Genomic DNA, 18,535 nt, shown 5'->3' with positions numbered 1-18,535 from the left:
AGACGTTTCGTCCCTCATCCAAAGGACTTCTTCAGTTCTGACTGACTGGCAGGGAAACTCAGCTATTTAACCTCAGTGGGGTCGTTATCCCGGGTCATCGATACCGCTGGTTCGTTAGTGTTCCTTGTTGCTGTGACGACAGTCGTTACAGTCGTTAAGACTACCTGTGGCCAAGACTGAACGACCATCGTTGGTATCTTCAGCTGAGGCCAATAGGTTACGTTTGTTGAGTTTCCTGGGAAGTGATGAAAGGACAGCATTGTAAGTGCTGTCCTTACAATGCTGTCCAGCAACAAGGAACACTAACGTTCGGGTCGTTATCCCGGGTCATCGATACCGCTGGTTCGTTAGTGTGAGGTTAAATAGCTGAGTTTCCCTGCCAGTCAGTCAGAACTGAAGAAGTCCTTTGGATGAGGGACGAAACGTCTTCCAGTACCTTCAACCAAGTCCAGTTGCCCTTGATTTTAACCTTCGTTGCATTACATGATGACATCTTCATTTAAATCCAGCTGTTGTGGGGAGTCAAATTATGCCAACACGGAATATAAAGTTTCTCCTCACCCTCTTGTTCAGCTTGAGCCAGGTGGAGAAGCCTTTGCTGTCCTGATACTGGAGGCCAAAGAACCAGGTTTCCCTCAGCCCGATTGTTTTCACTATCTAAACATCAACAAATAACGTCAAATCACACACTTGTCTGCCAAAGCACCTGTTTGTACCTGACTGTAAAGAGTACCTGGTCAAAAAGCTGTTTCCCAGTTGTGCTGGGCAGGATGGCAAACTCCAGCTCAGCATCCATGGTTGTAACTCGGACATTTATCTGCCAGAGAAAAACACTGAGATACTGAGATGCAGGAGGAAAAGATCCCTGCTGTTCATTCATCTGTGGAGAAGCATCAAGGAGCATGCAGAGCAACAACTGGGTAAAAAAGAGCAACTACTACCAATTTTGTAATAATTTAGTTTGTTCTTTGATACAATGCTGAATTTGTTGGTTCTTTGACAGCAAAATGACCAAAAAGAGTGTTCCTTACATTCTTCTGTTCAACCAGGAGCATCCAATCGCAAGAGGTTGGTGGGGACTACAATCAAAAAATGAAGCCCACAGTATATTTTAGACTTAATTGAGAACATGGGGTTCATTCCATGGTTCATAAGTATTAACGACTGGGTGAAAAACAAGGACACCCATTTAGTGTTAATCTTGCATAATAGTATCAAACCATATACACATATCGGCAGTTGTTGGTATATATTGACATGTACAAAAGAAAAAAAGCATCGCAATAGTTTGCTCCATTCCTCATAAACATTTTTTTTAAATTTATAAAAACAAGAAGAGAAAGCTAACCTTTGCTACTAAGCTAATCTTGTTTATCTAGATAGTGTAATGTGGTACACAATAAATCCAGGAACACAAAGGCATCAAATTAAAAACATCTGACAACTGCGCCAGATAATAATTGAAAAAGGTTAAGAACTGCAAACTAATGCCTTCTACTTGTAGTGTTATTAAACAAACTCAAAATTTAATCAAACCAATACAGTTGCAATTTAAACATTTCAACTAAATAAGAAACACAATAAAATTAAGCTATAAAAAAATTTAAGTTGGCTACTTACAGTGGACATTTGTTTTTTTTTTATCTGTTGTCGAAACACTTTTTCAGAGAGGTGCATGTAGTAGCTTTTTCTCTGCGGAGTCATATGAAACTGCTTGCAATACCTACAAGGATTATACTGCATGAGAATGGACCATTGTATTGTTCCCAAGTACTTCTCTCTTGGTTAATCCAGCGGCAGCCCCGTGCCCACGTGTTTTATAGAGGCAGCCTGTATCTTCTGTGAAGAGTTTTCCTCTTAATTTGATTGGGTTTTAACTGTGTATCACTCATCTAGACAGGATCTTTGTCTCCCAAACCTATTTATAAAGGGAGACAAATCAACAGCACCTCTGCAGCACCTGATGATCCAGTTGCTGTGAAGGCGCCATGCAGCACATTCTGCTAATCTAGTAATCCTTCCAGTTAATGTTTTAAGCATATGTTGTTATGACAAACAGTGATTTTGGGGTTGGTGTGTTTGGTTTGTAGGCCTGTTGGTAACTGCTTATATTGTTTTTGAAGTAGCTAACAGGGCTGTAGCCAGAATTAAAGATAGGAAATATATCCAAGGAGGAAATATATCCAAGGAACCCCTGACCCCTGCAGCTAAATTTGAAGAGACTGAAAAACAAAACTATTCATTTTGATACCTGCAATATTCAGTTCATTTGACTGCATTGGCCTACTTTTATTTTATTTTTTGTTATAACATATTATGTATTCTCTTCTAGGAAAAACATCCTTATTATTAGAAAAAATCATTGAATTTGTATATTTAGCATTAATTTATGTACATTTACCTGACGCTTTTTATCCAAAGCGACTTACAATTGCTTAGTATGTCAGAGGTCACACGCCTCTGGGGCAGCTAGGGGTTAAGTGTCTTGCTCAGGTATACAATGGTGGATGTGTCACAGAGAGGAATTGAAGTCGGGTCTCTCACACCAAAGGCATGTGTCTTATCCACTGCTCCATTACCACACTGTGTATTTCCTAATTGTCAAAGGCACTAAGTCTAAAATTAGTAACTTTAATTTAATGTATAGTATCTCCTAACACTAAAAAGGGCCATTTTACATAACTGGCCCACTTTTACTTTTAATTGTTCAAGTAGCTTATATTTGTCTGATTTTGAATGTGGGACTTTCACTTCTTTCTTCCTTGTGGTAGATTACTAAAACGTTTACTTAAGTAATCTGATTTGAATACTTGTTTCACCACAAGCTACAGCCCTGACAGCTAAAGTAAACAACTAGAGGGAAACATACTCCATGTTGTCCACTGATATGACCATAACATTCTGTTGTTTTCTTCCTGTTCCTTCCACTCTTCAGAGGTCTCCGGTGATTGTTCTTACTCTGTGTAATGTTATATTAAATGCTAATGTGGGAATGAAGTTGTTTCCATCGCGGTGTAAAAGCTGGTTTAAGGGGAAGTGGATGCTTTGTATTTCAGTTTAACTCAGGCTGTTTGTGGCAGAGGACTCGTGGCGCTATTAAACACGAAGCCACGGTTTCACGTAGAGGGGCGCGCGCTCGTGTGCGCGCTCACACCGGCTATTGTGTTTTTTATCAACAAGGAGACCACCGTGGCCTTGCGGGTAACTGAGCTGGCCAGCTGAACGACAAGGGACTGCTAAACTATGGCAGACGAACAAGAAATAATGTGCAAATTAGAAAATATCCTGGAAATACGGTAAGACTTGGACGTGGAATAAAATGAAAATGGTTGTCAGATGTTGGTACTGAGAAACGTTATCTAAGCTAACGTTAGCGTGCCAAGAATGAAGCCCCTTTGGCGTCGCTTTTGTTACTGAGCTAGCTAATATTAGCCGGTCTGCTGCGAACCCTGTCTTTAATATGATTTTGCTGTTCCAGTTTTAGGTAGTTTCCGACAGGGTTGGCAAGAAATCACAGCAGGCTAACATAGATACAAAGCAGCTGTAGTTGAGATGCATTTTCGGATCATACATGCATCAACATTCCAGATGTGTATCAACAAAATGCCAGATGTCCTTTGCTAATTATTTCTGTGGGTAAGCTAGCTACGTAGCCAGCAAGCTTGGCCGTCTGTCATTAACTCACTAACAGTTAAACACCGGTAGCAGGATCGTGTTTGTTTGCCCTGAAGTCTTTGCAGCCACGCTTAATAACTGCATAACAGATGTACAGAATGCAGTAATTCATGCACTTAATACATTAATTCACAGCTGTACTAATTGTTCATTCTGCTTAAAATCAATACAGAACGTCTTAGTTATTGAGTAATTCACAATTTTACACAAATCCAAAGCATTGCATGACAAATGGAGAATAATGTGTGGTGCTTTTTTTTTTTTTATTTTTTTTTTTATATATATCTTAATGGATTTTTTTTTTGTGAGGGGAATAACCTGACAGCTGGCGTATTTTGTCTGTGCCACTGGCTGCAGTAACAAGACTGTCCAGATGCAGAAGATCAAGTCTCGTCTTAAGATTGAGTTTGAGGCTCTGGAATCTGAGGAGAAGCACCTGAAAGAGTACAAACAAGAGATGGATCTGCTTCTACAAGAGAAAATGGCACATGTGGAGGAGCTGCGGCTCATCCATGCAGATATCAATGTGGTAAGTGAGTAGGTGGTGGTGATGGTGCAATGGATAAGACACATGCCTTTGGTGTGAGAGACCCGGGTTCAGTTCCCCAATTGTGTCCCTGAGCAAGATACTTAACCCCTAGTTGCTCCAGAGGTGTGCAACCTCTGACATGTATAGCAATTGTAAGTCGCTGGATAAAAGTGTCAGATAAATGTAATCTAATGTACTACATTCAGAGATAAGCACCATCTGTAGAGAAAATGTTACTAACAGTTCCTCTATTATTTTAGTGTAAAAGATATGACTAGAGACAATGACAAATAGCTTATATTGAGCATATTACAAACACATATTTCTGAAATCTTGTCCTCTCAGATGGAGAGCACCATCAAGCAGTCGGAGAATGACCTGAATAAACTTCTAGAAACAACTCGCCGCCTGCATGATGAGTACAAACCTCTGAAGGAGCATGTTGATGCCCTCAGGATGACTTTAGGTCTACACAGGCTCCCTAACCTGAACGAAGAAGAGGAGAAGCTCTCCCTGGAGTCAGTATAAACACACAGACACAAAAAAAATGCATGCACAGTGCACTTTGTTATTTTGGACAGATGTTGCTTGATTCAGTTTACAGTGTGTTTACAACCATGTTTTACATCATCTTTAGGTCTCATTAAAGGTTATTTTTAACATACTGTTTGCCAATACTACTGCCAATTGACACAGAGATAAAAAACATCATAATATTTTGGACTACATATGAAAGATAACTTTTTTGTAATTTATTATATGATACACTTAAGCGTCACTTTAGCTTTATTGCAGTCAGTCAACAGTCAAAATAGCATAATTCACAAAGTACAGTACATTTAAAATTCTGTCTTTATGTCACTGCACTGACACATGAATATCCTCTACAGTTTAACCATACAGATTATCAGACAACAGTGGATACAATACAGCAGCTAGCAGACCATGTAATATCTTATCTTCAGTGGTCACTGTCAAGTTACATTTGAGTAGCATGTCTGCGTGATTGCAGCAACCAATGACATTTCATTGCACTGACATAGTGTTAGAATGTGATGCATGAAGTACTATGTACACGTATTAAAAACAAGTATCTACAAGTTGAAATTGTGTACTGCTCAAAGCCCGAGGTAATTAGGCTTGCAGAGACATAATGAGTTAATTTTGTTTGTTTATAGGCCAAAAGTAAATATATATAATTGGACATACACAAATTAAAATGGTCAAAGTTATGGAGCCTTGTGGCACTCCACATATAATCAGTGACTTTGATAAAATAAACCCACTCACAGAATGTTGGAATTTCTGCCTGGTCAAACAGTACCACTCCAGTGCAGTCCTTTAAATACTGACCCAATGCTTCAGTCTATTAATAAGGATACTTAGGTCAACTGTATCAATTGCTGAACTACCACAAAGTAACCGTTGCAGCATCAGGCTGCAGTAGCACTCAACAAAATTTATGACTTGACGACAGCATCTGTCATAGTGTTGTTGCGTCAGAATGACTCAGCGGCAACAGAATCCAAATTGGTATTAATATGTTATGTTATAAAAACATCACTGATGTTATTACTCAAGACTGAGGAAAAAGAAGGGAGTTATGAAACAGGCCTGGTAAAAATCACGAGGATCACTTTTTTTCTGGCACAAGCAACCTTGAAATATTCAGACACAACCAGAGGACAGAGTGCAATCTGGTTGCTACATAATTTAACATGTCTAAGAGGAATTCAGTTGATGTGATGTCCGCAGGGCTAGAGCACAGACTCATATTTTGATAAATCAGCCCAATGTAACTCAACGTATTTTGATAAGTACAGAGACCGTCCTTAAACCCTAGATCAGATGTCCTTAGCTTTATTTATGTTGCTTGATGCAATTACATAACCAGAGAGGAATATTTTTGACCCTCAAAGATGGTTGATTGTTGTGTATTCTATAAAACTAGACTGAACAGATTAATTTATGATTACAGACACAAAAACAAGCTAAATGTACAAGAAAAGATTTTGAACTGACTCAAAAGTAAATCATAATAACATTTATAATTACAACAATAACAACCGTATGACGCAAAATCATTGTGGATATTAAAATGACTGTCAATTGTAGTTGAGAGCACAAGCAATATTTCCAAAATTGCTTTTCAGCCTGTATTATTTAGGTTCAAATACAGTTTAACCAAGGTAGGGCAACATTGTGCAATAGTACATGCCTAATGGCTAACATGGTTATACATAGTAACAGTAATAGTTTTACTGACAGTTCTCTTGGGTGGAGGAATGTCACAGGTTATGGCAGCAAGGTATTTTATTGGCATGACTCAAGTCTTTGAAGGTAGTGGTTGAGATGACAGGTGGTAGTCGCACATGAGGAGCTGCGTCTACTGCGTTGTAGACAGTTGGATCAGATGTTCAGATCAGATTTCTCAGATGTTGATGGCAAATTGCAGTTCCCTGTTCTTCTGTCGCCATGTTGTCATATAGGTTTTTTGTAATGGTTGGAAGGCCAGACAACCTAGTGGTGCTCTGCACGCGCTGGAGCAAAGCCGAAGAAGGATGGAGAACTAACATTTGAGACGGTTTGGCTGTGAGGCAGTTAATTTCCACCTGTGGTCTGATGAACTCGAATGATTTGTCTGATTTTAATATTCAGTCATTGATCTTTAAGGAATATTGAGCAGGCTTTCTTAGCCCCAATGTAAACAATAATACATTTTTACATTCTTTAATATACCTTGGTCGTAATGCCAAAGGTCTGGTGAGTAATAAATCCATTTTCAAGCATGTCCTTGTTATCCACAACACTGCAGGCACATCAACTGCAAAAACTGCAGCTAGAATAATGGCGCTAGAATACGGATGCAAGGTCAGTCTCAGTGTCGGACTACTGGAGACTCTCAGGTCGTGGTTGCTTTATCATCCACAGAAATTTTGCTGTGTGGGAGAAGCCCATTGCATGGCCCTTTGAAGCTCTAAATACAGAAGAGTGTGGCAGTAGTAGAAAAAGACTTTTTTATTCGAGAGTCTTTTCTTCGATCATACAGATCAAAAGAAAGACCTAGTTTGCCAGCAATGATTCTGCCAGTTGTGGATTTGGTCCCTCACTCACAGGTACAGCTGTCAAGATGTGACATTCCTGCTCACTTTTGGACATTTTTTGTAACTTGAGAGTACATTTAAAAAATTAATTGTCATTTTTCACTTCGGTTGATTGGGATATTTTATTTACTGTGTAAGATCTTTAATTGTGAGGAAGGGTGCTGGACCACAGAGCTGACAAAATTGTTGGCAGGCTAGCTTCTCAGTTCAGCTGTGTACTATGTGGAAGCTCAGATGATGAGTTCATTTCTGGCCAAGTGGTAGTCGTCTCTTTTCCTTTTTGATAGCGTGTCCCTTCATGTTCCTGAGTTTATGAGAGCGTTGTGGCTTATCACTGTTGTTCTGCAGTGTTTTTTCTCAGAAGCCAGTACTCCTCATAGAGAAAGGCGAATGATGTTGGATGAGGAGATGCTAAAACTATCACTTTTACATCTTGCTGCCAGCGAAGTAATGTTAGTGTAATTTTAACATCCAACATTGCTTGGATTTATATCACACCTCTGGCCTGTGGGGTGTGATACTCTCTGCAATAGCAACAAAATTCAGTTCACTGTCACAGAGGAGTAAAGAAACCAGAAAATATTGACAATCTATGGATTAATTGTTGCAGTTCTTTTATTACTGTGAAATATTGAAAATGTTTCTGTTAGTGTTGTGCTTGTAAATAAAAAGCTTTAATGTTTGGTGTTTCAGTGGATCACGGTTAAAGGAAATCCATTAAATTGGTTCTGTGAATGCTCTGCTCTACCACAAACCTATTTTGAGAGAAACCAGAGCGCGTAAAGAAATGGGATATCACTTCTCTTACTTTTGAAAATGGGCCAGTCAGCCATAAAGTCCAAGGCCAAATTTCTTTCCCAGCCCTCCCCTGCCCACACACAGACACACTTGCATGCATGCAGACAAACACTTTTAACAATGACTGTACTTTTTCTCAGAGTTGTACATACAAAAAAAGAGGATGTGTGAGATTGACTAGAATGTTCTCCAATTTAAGTCTCCTTTGTATCTGGTTGTGCCACTCCAAATCTCTCAATACACCGTGTAGATGGGATAATCTCAACTGTGATGTGATTCATAGGCCCTAAATAAGAATCACAGCTAGCCAGGCTTCTCTCTTTCTTTGCTTTGAACAGTTACTTTGAGAAGCAGAAAGCAGAGTGGCAGAAGGAGCCGCATGAGCCCACCATCCCAGAATCCCTTGCTGCCGCTGCAGCAGCAGCACAGCAGCTTCAGGTGTCCAGGAAGCAAGATGCGCGCCAGACAGCCACTTTCAGACAGCAACCCCCACCTATGAAGGTACTTACTTACTGACCTGAAGTAGCTGCAGTTGGGATGTGGAAAATAAGATAGATTGATGGTTTCACCAAATAATTGAGCAACAAAAGAACTGTAAATTTTCAAGATGCAATCATCTCCTAGTTGTGTCATATTTGGAGAAAATGGTAAGAATACAAACTCAGACACCAGCTTAATGTTGAATAAATAAAAGGAATAAGCTCAGTCAGATACACACAGGTACAACTTAAGTTGCTTGCTTATCTGTACAACACAGTAAGGACATAATATGAAGTGATTGCACTAAATGTCTCCCCCTCTCTCCAGGCTTGCCTGTCTTGCCACCAGCAGATTCATCGTAATGCTCCCATCTGCCCATTGTGCAAGGCCAAGAGCCGTTCCCGTAACCCAAAGAAGCCCAAGAGGAAGCCAGATGAGTAGATCCTACTCTACCTTCAGCTTTGGTAGGGTTCAAAGGGACCTGGTCCAACACACTGATCTAAGATCAGCCATGTACGTCACGATATATGGCTGAAATAAGAGATCTGTGCTTCAGGACAATTTCCATAAACAGTTCACACTTTAACAAACTGTCTTAGTACTTTTTTCCTAAACTGTCAACAGTTGATCGAGGATCAGGGCCCTGTTTCAGAAGGCGGGTTTAGTGAAAACTCCCAAGTTTGTTAAGCCTGAGATGTAGGAAACTCTGCGTTATCTGTTTCAGAGACTGAGATCAGGTAAACTGTAGAACAGTAACTTCAGAAACTTATGCTGTGAAGCTAACCTGCTCTAATGTGTCAAAGCGTCGGTGTTGACGCCCTGGGAATGAGAACGGGCAGGTTCTTCAAACTCTGGAGTTTCTCCCTGACTCCTCCCCTCCTGCGGAACCTGAAGTAGCTATGGAACACAATGTTCAATTCCCTCATTCATACTGTTGTTACCAAAGCACATACGTAACGCATTCATTTGTAGAAGTTTATGTCTTCAAAAACATCTAAATCCTGGTTAGATATTAGATTGTTATCCAGACGTGATCTTTAACACGACCACGATCCACCGCTCATCGATGTGAGGACAGAGACAGCGTGCATTCATCCTCAGCACAGAATAAAATATTTAGGCTACACTGTACTTCTTTCACTATGACTCTGGATGTCAAGACAGCTTGTCAACAGTTGCACTGAAATATTAAGCATTGGCTTAATTAATTCAGTAATTACTGTAAACAAGTCTTTATGAACCTGTAAATGATTGATGAATCAGTTGATGTTGGAATGGAACATTCCCATCGTAGTGTTCATGTTGGAAATGATGTGAATGTTTCTGAGCGGTGATGATTGGGGTGCAGCTGAAACAATTTTAAAATTCTAAAACTGTAAATGTAGTTTAAAAGTGAGTTTTTGAAATATTAGCAAATAATAAATATTGTAGTCTTATGCTGTTTTTCCATTACCGGTACCAGCTCAACTCGCCTCGATTCGGTTTTGGCCTGCTGTCCTCAGATTTCCATTGCAGATAGTACCCAGAGATAGTACCCCTTAATGTAGCTGGTCGTCATAGCAACGCCACACATAACTGCCACAACGGAGGTGATACGAAAAAAAGCACCTGGTAGCATGTACAGGTACAACTTTTCCACAATGGAAAACCAAAAACAGGCGAGTCGAGCTGGTACCGTGCGGTGGAAATGGGGCTTTAATATGTTCTGAAAGCATTTTATTAAATGCGATCTTCAGTTATTGCCACCAGCATTTTGTCCGCGTCAGGTTACAGCTGAATAAAAGTTAAATCGATTGTAACATACAGGATTCCAGCATATCTGGTGAGTGAGCTACGCTGAATAAAATGTTAGTGTTAACGTATTGACTCCTTCCTCCATCCTGTTTTTTAAGATAAATGTCGTTGGCAGGCATTCATATTTCCTGCACCACTGGATTAAAATGGAGCCTCTGCTCTTTATTTACCCATTGCCGAGGTGAATCGTAATATCGCAGCTCCATTGATGATGGCTTTCTTTTCATTCTCCATGCACATACTTAACTTACCGTGAACATAATCAAAGTTGATTGAACTGTTCTGGAACCGAAAACTCTGGAGTTTCTCCATCTCAGGGTTTGTTAAACCTGCTTCCTGAAACAGGTCCCCGGTGTCATTCTGTTGTTTTAATCAGTGCTTTGGATGTGTTTATCTGTAATTGTATGACTTCTTTAGTAAGTATTCTAGCCCCTAACCATGTAACTGCAATAAAGCAAAAAGGAGCTTGATAAAATGTCTAAATAATTTTGCCCATGTTGCTATTGTTTATTGCCATAGATATTGTACTGTACTTTTTTATTTTTTTTGTAATGCATGCGTGCTTCCATGGCTGTCAGTTGTGTACTTTTTGTGCTAATATAAAAATTTAATAGGTTTAATCGCAAAGTTAAATAAAACAGTGTTGTTTTAATGTTTACAGTGTTCAAGTGACCACAGACTGGAGAAGAAAGCCCAGACTCATTTGCTCTGAATAGTGTTGTGTGTTTTACTTTAATAGTGAGAAGAAAATAAATGGCTGTTTTGTACTAACCTTGTTACCATGTCCTTTAAAAAAAAAAAAATTCTGAAAACAAAAGGCTAGACACTTGTTTCTGTTATTTAGCGGTGTGAACATAAACACAGCTGTAGCTGAGCAGGGTGTGTGAGGACATCAGCACATCAGTATTTATTGGGCATACCGGTGGGTTTTGCCTGTGTGTCAAAACAAATAATTAGGAATATGTTTGACTCCAGCATTGTCCCTTTCGTTGTATTAAGCCTGTGCCTGTCATGTCTGCAGCTATCTGTCTGGAAAAGGACAGTGAGGGCTCACTAAATGAGTTCCTGTAGCGTTTTTGTCAGGGTAACCCCTCATTTCATCTGTTGCCAGGGAAACACCACCTTCTTTAGTCGTTGCTAAGGCAACCCCAGGTTGCTGTGACCTGCACGTGTCCACCAAGTAGTTCCTCCCAAAACCAGTGAGGGGCAAAGGAGGCCTTTGGGAGATTTGGCACAAACTACCCCAACATGCACACTCCTGTAACAGAGAAATACTTGTTACAATGCTGTAAATAATCTGATCAGGTGAACTACATGTTAGTTTCACAGTGAGCTCGCTTGTCTGTGTTAAAGTTATGCTTACTCCATAGCTCGAGTGTGTGTTTAGTCTGCCCTTCAGTGTTTGGAAATGCAGTTGTGTCTTCTTCCTCCTGATAAAACTCCTCAAGGCCAGAGAAGCCTGTTCCTGCTCACATGCACTGCAGACAGATGGATCGTGGAGCTCCGCCTCTGCAGCCTGCCACATGAGATAACCACATAAGAAATAAAGAAATATCGTCGTCATTTCAACACCGTGGAAGAAGTGAGTCGCACGAGAGCGTCTGCTAACCCGTCTCATCTCCTCCCTGAAAGTTTTGAGCCTCAGCATTGAAATGAGTTTAAGGGGTACGGGCTGGCCTCCAGGACCTTGACACACGAGATTGCGGGAGGTTTGGTCTCTCTCCAGTTGTGCGCAGTCTGGGAGAGAGAGGTTACACCGACGATGATCTGTAAACCCGGCCACTAGTCTTTCAGGTTCTGTCCTCTCGCTCCCTCTGGCGCCTTTGTGTTTGTGTCTCCCCCTCTCTTCTTCGGAGGCCTGTTTGCTTCGGACCCGAGAAATCAATTTTCTGCATTGGATTCTTAGCACTTCTTCCTCCTCCTCCATTTTGTACAAATCACAGCACCCGGGACCACAACTGTTTCTTATCAGCTATAAAATAATATCAGGGTGACTGCACACCATACCTGACGCCGACTCAGTTCAACCTGTAGCCTATATTAAGCTGTGGTCCACCTTTCTGGGGGGAATAAACAACCAACCGTTTTCTTTCCGCAAAACCATATATGTAACCAAATATGAACCAATCTAAAACTAGAAGAAAGGTCAATGACGAAAAATGGCTTCCCCTTTCACCAAACTGTTTACGCGGCCTCTTCTTTTGGTGTTTACCACAGCTGCACTTCCTGCCGTCGGCGCATCTCTATCGCCATCTGGTGGTCGACAGGGGAAGCACAAGGACACGGTCTAATTCTGATCCAATCCTGTGTCATTTATTTATTTATTTCAAACATTCAGTGATTTTTATTCATCACATGTAGACCAGAGGATGTACAGTTAAATGTAAAAAATAATCACAAGACCAACCAAATAAAAATGCGCAATACAAAGATGAAGAAAACAACATGTGCAATATTTACAGAAAAGCGTGCACTAACAAGGCCATACTATTTTTTTCTCCCCAAAGGAGAGGGTAGAAACAGAAGATTTAAAGGTTTAAATTAAAACTATGTTTACGGTGATCATTATCAATAATAAGAGGGAAGGTGAGAGCTGTAGGCTGTTGGCTTTCATTTATGTAGTCAGCTTTTTGACATAATATCACATAGTCTGTAGTGTATATATAAATTTGTGTATTACAAAATGCAAAATACATTCAGGAAGTTTGCATTAAAAGCCAGTTTTAGTTATCCATATTTAATTACTCAAATAAATAAATAAGGTTTCTTCATGTATTTGTGCAATGCCAGGAATCTGGACTTTTGTGCCATCTGCTGAAAGAATGTAGTGTGTCACAGTCTCCCTACTAAGCACAGGACAGCATGAAGACATGGGTGGGAACAGCTGACTGGCTGCTTCTCTAAAGCTTCTGACAGTCACACAGCTGACGCTTACTAAAATGGCTGCCTTGGTGTGAATTAAGGAAAGAGGGTGATAACAGGGCAGATACAGCAAACTAGCTGCCTTGCTCGCTGATTACTTGGCGTTATCCTCACTGTGGGAAGCCAAACAATGCAGTCGTGGGCTGTGGTGTCTTTACAACCTGTTTGACAAGCTGAAACACAACGTGGAGAATCACAACATGCTTCACCATGCACCGTGACCCAGAGACATAGACGTCTCCATTTCATTTTTGTTTTTTATTCAGGACACAGGGAAAGAGAGGCACACTCACCAATCACAGACAGAGTGTCAGACTGGTATCACCTTTCTAATTATAATCCTGAGCCTGGACTCTCCAAGAATGGAAGTTTACCCAGGCCCATCTGTGGCCTAAAATTAGCCCCCCACCCCAGAAAGGAGCTCTGACCCCCCTTGTCAGTTAACATACACACGCACACACACACACACACACACCCACACATTCAAACCACACTGCACTCACAGCTCAGCATCACACACACCTTGGAGGACCTTTCTTTCCTTCTTTCTTCCAGTAACTTATTATGGAACTTTAAAGTGTTTAACTTCTCTTCTAATGTTTTTGGAAATAACATCAGCAAGCAACTAGATGAGGTGAGTGTCTTGTTACAGTAAGATCCAGTTTGCTGCTGTTGATACAAACCATGTAACTTTGTTTCTTCTGAGCAAATTCTTTAGTGGGAAAGAATTCATTTTGTCTGTCCATGAGTAAAAATTACAGTTATGCATTTCTTAGAAGCCACGCGCATTATATCTACTCTATTTAGGCTATATTACTGTGATTTGTCTTATATACAGTAATTATGCCATGTAAACAAACTACATTGTCTTATGGTACTACTTCATGGTCATAGTAAAAAGTGACATTCTCTGCTTTACATGTAGAAATTTGTTATGTTGATATAAAAATCATACCAAACAAATTCAATATGACAAGAGCACGTCAGCTGTGTATGTGCTAGGGTGTATTATCAACTTTCTCTGACATTTTTTTGACTTTAGCCTGCAGTTACATTATGGTTCTGGGCCAAGCTGTCAACATGAGTTTGATGGACATTTCTAAGATATTCTCCCTGCTGCAGCCTAAGGAGGAGGATGAGGACAACGAGCAGTGTCAGGCCCTGAACAACGCGGTGAGCAGCAACGATGTGACTCTGCTCTCTGAGCTTCTGTCTCAGGAGAGTTACAGGAAGTCTATCAATGCTCGGAGTGGGTGGGGGGTCCCAGTAACCCCCTTGCGCACTGCCGCTGCTCTGGGACACCTGAGGTGCTTGGAGTTGTTGTTGGAACATGGTGCAGAGGTAAGATACAGAGAGAGCATTTTGTGCAGCTTTCAAATGTGAATGGTGAGATGTCTGTTTGAGGTGTGGAGGGGGTGGGTGGGACACAAAAGCTGTGCTTGGCTGGTGGGTGTAATGGACATAAGTGTCCTATTTCATAACCAAAATTACATACTACACTGAGCTTTCACACATTTCATTTAAAAGCCTAAAAAGTTCCAACATTTTTACTGCAGGTTTTTTTCATTTATTAAAATGAAGAAATGAGAAGTCACTACATTCTGACCACAGGAAATTAAAGCTGCACTACTGAATATTTTTACATGAACAATGGTTCAAATGACCATTGTTCACATACATTGTGAAGTGAATTTTCACCGTGTGAGTAAAGAGAGTAAACACAACAGACAAATCTGTTTTACTATAGCCGTCTGAACCCAAAATTAACATTTAGCTGTGATTTAATGGCAATAAACGTATCAAAAGGATGCTGAAATCACAACTTCAGGATGCCGATATTGTTAAAGGCATGCTTTGTCAGGCCTGTCTGGAAGATGACAACCAAACAACTTTTAAAATGCTTGTTTTCTAAATGGCGTTCAGATCGGTCAGGGCTATGCTATGCTAACTTGTTTCAGAGTAAAGTCCAATGAAAGCTAGAATTGACTAACAGACACATTTTTTTCTGAATTTATCAGGTAGTTCAACTTTGTGTCACTGGACAATTGCAAAAGAAATCATGTCTTTATTTTATATATAACTCAGCAGTAAGTTGTGTTAATTATAGGCTACATTCAGTTTTCCAAATATAAACAAGGATATTAGATATATATACCTACCAAACACATATTCCATGCCAACAGGCTTCTATTAATGCCTATAATGACGTAATGTCATGCCTGGTTACACTATAAATTGCAAACACTTACTGAGATTATTCCGTTAAAAGAATCGTTAAAGTATCACAAAGACATACCATTGCTATTACCACGGACATAAAGTGATGTTTATATGATTAACACACAGTTAAAAATGGGGACATTTCCGGGGACAGCTCCAGACGGGGATGTCTGGTCACCCTACTTTGTATGTAATTACAAACAGTAAGCGAAATATGAAATGTGTCAGTGGGAGAAGCCCAAATAAATGACCCATCTCTGCAGTGCCTCAGCTCTACAGAACCTTTTAGTGTCTTTAACCTCTTTGTTTTTGTTTTCTGTCTTTTAAAACTCTGCTGCAGGCAAAGAAAAAGCTCTGATAAATCCACAATGCTTGACCATTACCAAACAGAAGATGGACAATATTAGCAACTAGCTAGGGAAAGAGTGGAGCTGCTAAGAAGCCAGATATGTTTAGAGCTGTTTCTTAATGCAGCTTTAACGGTAGTGCACAATTTGTCAGGAACATGTTACTGAAATGCTGTGTTTGAATCCAGATTGACAGCCTGGACGTGAAGGCCCAGACCCCCCTGTTCACAGCTGTCAGTGGGAAACATCTGGACTGTGTGGTTGCTCTGCTGAAGGCTGGAGCTGATCCCAACGGCAGCCAGTACAACAACTGCTCCCCCGTGCTGACTGCAGCCCGAGAGGGCGACGTAAACGTGCTCAGAGAGCTCCTGCGGTTCGGAGCTGAGGTGGACGTCAGACCCAAAGTCCCAGAGTGGGCCTCCAGTGCCACAGCCTGCAGGGGGCCCCTTTATATCTCAGCTGTTTATGGACACCTGGATGGCTTTAAACTGCTCCTTCTCCACGGGGCCAACCCCAACTTCAACTGCACAGATGAGAAGCTGCTGGCCAGGATAAAGCAGCCAAAGACAGTTCTGGAGGTGTGTCTCCGTTATGGCTGCGGGGTGGAGTACATCCAGCTTCTCATAGACTTTGGGGCAGACGTGTATCTTCCCACACTGATCATTGACAAGACTACTAAACAGAATGAAGCTCTGGGTCTACTGCTTAAAGAGAGAGGTGAGACACTGACTATAGTCGGTTCTGTTAGCGGTGAAGTGTGGAATGTCTCAAATTTCTAAAGTTGGTCCACCTTTGTTTGTCTGTTTCTGCCCCAGTTTGTCCCAAAACACTGATGTCGCAGACTCGGCTAGCGATTCGAAGATACATCCCCCTTGCCAATAAGGAGCCTGCCATTGACAGGTTGGACATGCCTCTGATCCTGAGGAACTACCTGAAGCATGACACCTCTGAACTCATATGATGCTCAGTTTATTATCAGAATTTATGGCCAGTAGTGTTTTTTTGTTTGTTTTTTTACCTCATTGTTGTACACTCATGACTGAATGATTGATTTGTAGCGTTGCCATGTTTTCCTGCAAGTAGGTCAAGGTAACGCAGACTCTCACTCAACCAATCTCAATGTGTAATATTTTTGGTTCCTTTAGAGGTCACTGTACTGTACCAGAGCTGGAAATTTTTTATTATTTATACATGAAGATTGTAGTGTGTGACTACGCATAGATGTATTTATTAAATAGCTTAAGTTTGAATAGCCCCACAAAGCTCACTGAAGTGTCTTTGCCAAACACAGACAGATGATCTTGCTGAGGTGCTGCCAAAAGCTGCCATGTCCCTGGGAAGTGCAACACCGTGGTTGACCACTAGAGACCACAGTAATACTGTATTTGAAATTTGACAATTTTGAACGTTAATGCCTCTTTGCGTCTCATCTTTAGCTCTGTTCTTTTCACAGGTGACATTACACAATCCAGGATAGTCTCACTTTAGTTATGGAGACATCCAGAAACAACTGGAGAAACGCATACACACACACAGACACAAACACACACAAAGCGTTTGCATCGCACCAGAATCTCTTAGATCTTGCATAAACAGCCTTGCATCTGTTGACTTCAAAACATCAGGAAGCGGAGTGATCAGTCTACACTTCAGCACGGCCAACTGGGAAAATAAATTTGCATAAGTCTCATTACTTATTGATTGCGGCATGGTTATTTGCAGGCAACAATTTGTGTGGCTGGAAGTTTGTTGAAAATGTTCTTTTGTGACTAGTGAACACCGTCCTTTAAATGTGATCACCTTGTGCTTATGTGCCTTTAAATCTGTCTTCTGTGACACATTCAGGAGTGAATGTGTCAGCTGCTGGGAATGAGACCTGCAAACAGGAAATGATGTCATAGCACAGGAAACCCAGCACAATGCTCTCCCTCACACATTGACGCCTGGACACGCAATTCTGTAGAGGTTTTATTTTCAACAAAAGTACAGCTATATCAGATATGGATTTATTTTTACAGCAAAGTACAACATATTCCCAGTGCTTCTGATTACATCAAAACATATAATGTACATACAGTTGACATCTCCACTCTCCCATTCACAGTTTCTGGATTGAATAGGCATTATTTTTCAGGTTTTTCAGTTCTACAACAAATAATCAAACTCAAAGGCCAGCAAGAAAAAAAAATGACAAATGTTTGCATATGGTGACAAAGGATATGGATACTATAAGTGAAGTCTTCCATGACAGGCAAAGAAATCCAGACCTCAAACTAGATGGTAATATACAATGAATAGATTCCAAAAGTGGGATGTCAGTCTTCCGTTAACCTTGATGTCATTGAACACCACATCAATATATGGCTCATTGAACACTCTGTTGTAACCTGACTATTCTGAAACAACACAGGACCGCATAAAAACCAACTGCAAGGAGTTCCTACTGAAGATGTTATGCTATGCTAAATGTGAATGAACGCGGTTAGCGGCTCATGTACACCCTAGACTAAAAGGAATGACATAAATTTGAACAACTTCTGATGCATCCAATTGACAGTCTGCTAACTTGGCTGTCTTGGTTTTGTGACTGGAAAGAGAGAGAGAAAAAAAGACTTAAACTGCACAGAAGGCTGTCCTCTCAGCTCTCAGTACGAGGACAGAATGAT

General features: G+C 40.6%; 4 protein-coding genes across 5 annotated transcripts in view; 2 read left to right on the top strand and 2 right to left on the bottom strand.

Moving 5' to 3' along the window:
- The window catches only part of LOC123957950 (moesin-like), a 10,657-nt gene extending 7,573 nt beyond the window's left edge, over window positions 1-3,084 (bottom strand). The window contains exons 1-5 of the mRNA XM_046031083.1: window positions 2,870-3,084; window positions 1,621-1,723; window positions 1,032-1,079; window positions 734-817; window positions 562-657 (exon numbers count right to left, since the gene is read on the bottom strand). Coding sequence (XP_045887039.1) covers window positions 562-657; window positions 734-817; window positions 1,032-1,079; window positions 1,621-1,723; window positions 2,870-2,895 — 357 coding nt within the window. The 5' untranslated portion in view covers window positions 2,896-3,084. The remainder of the gene's footprint in view (window positions 1-561; window positions 658-733; window positions 818-1,031; window positions 1,080-1,620; window positions 1,724-2,869) is intronic.
- On the top strand, window positions 2,967-11,151 carry zc4h2 (zinc finger, C4H2 domain containing). Its single transcript, XM_046031079.1, has 6 exons — window positions 2,967-3,296; window positions 4,033-4,204; window positions 4,550-4,722; window positions 8,445-8,607; window positions 8,914-9,050; window positions 11,042-11,151. The coding sequence occupies exons 1-5, from the start codon at window positions 3,244-3,246 to the stop codon at window positions 9,025-9,027; spliced, it is 675 nt and encodes a 224-aa protein (XP_045887035.1). The 5' UTR covers window positions 2,967-3,243; the 3' UTR covers window positions 9,028-9,050; window positions 11,042-11,151.
- LOC123957944 lies at window positions 11,094-12,568 on the bottom strand. Its single transcript, XM_046031077.1, has 3 exons — window positions 11,990-12,568; window positions 11,744-11,896; window positions 11,094-11,638 (listed from the first exon to the last, which is right to left on the bottom strand). Exons 1-3 carry the CDS (start codon window positions 12,305-12,307, stop codon window positions 11,402-11,404), a joined length of 708 nt encoding a protein of 235 aa, XP_045887033.1. The 5' UTR covers window positions 12,308-12,568; the 3' UTR covers window positions 11,094-11,401.
- asb12a (ankyrin repeat and SOCS box-containing 12a) lies at window positions 11,927-17,517 on the top strand. 2 transcript variants are annotated; one of them, XM_046031075.1, is made up of 4 exons: window positions 11,927-11,962; window positions 14,345-14,643; window positions 16,058-16,586; window positions 16,685-17,517. In XM_046031075.1, the coding sequence occupies exons 2-4, from the start codon at window positions 14,359-14,361 to the stop codon at window positions 16,828-16,830; spliced, it is 960 nt and encodes a 319-aa protein (XP_045887031.1). In that variant the 5' UTR covers window positions 11,927-11,962; window positions 14,345-14,358; the 3' UTR covers window positions 16,831-17,517. The 2 variants fall into 2 exon arrangements, with proteins under 2 accessions (XP_045887031.1, XP_045887030.1); XM_046031074.1 differs by lacking the exon at window positions 11,927-11,962 and adding an exon at window positions 13,780-13,936.
- The last annotated feature ends 1,018 nt before the right edge of the window (window positions 17,518-18,535 follow it).

The sequence above is a fragment of the Micropterus dolomieu genome, linkage group LG19 (genome assembly GCF_021292245.1).
Source record: "Micropterus dolomieu isolate WLL.071019.BEF.003 ecotype Adirondacks linkage group LG19, ASM2129224v1, whole genome shotgun sequence".
NCBI classification, from domain to species: Eukaryota; Metazoa; Chordata; class Actinopteri; order Centrarchiformes; family Centrarchidae; genus Micropterus; species Micropterus dolomieu.
The sequence above is the reverse complement of the archived record's forward strand: the minus strand, read 5'-3'. Positions and strand labels throughout refer to the sequence as shown.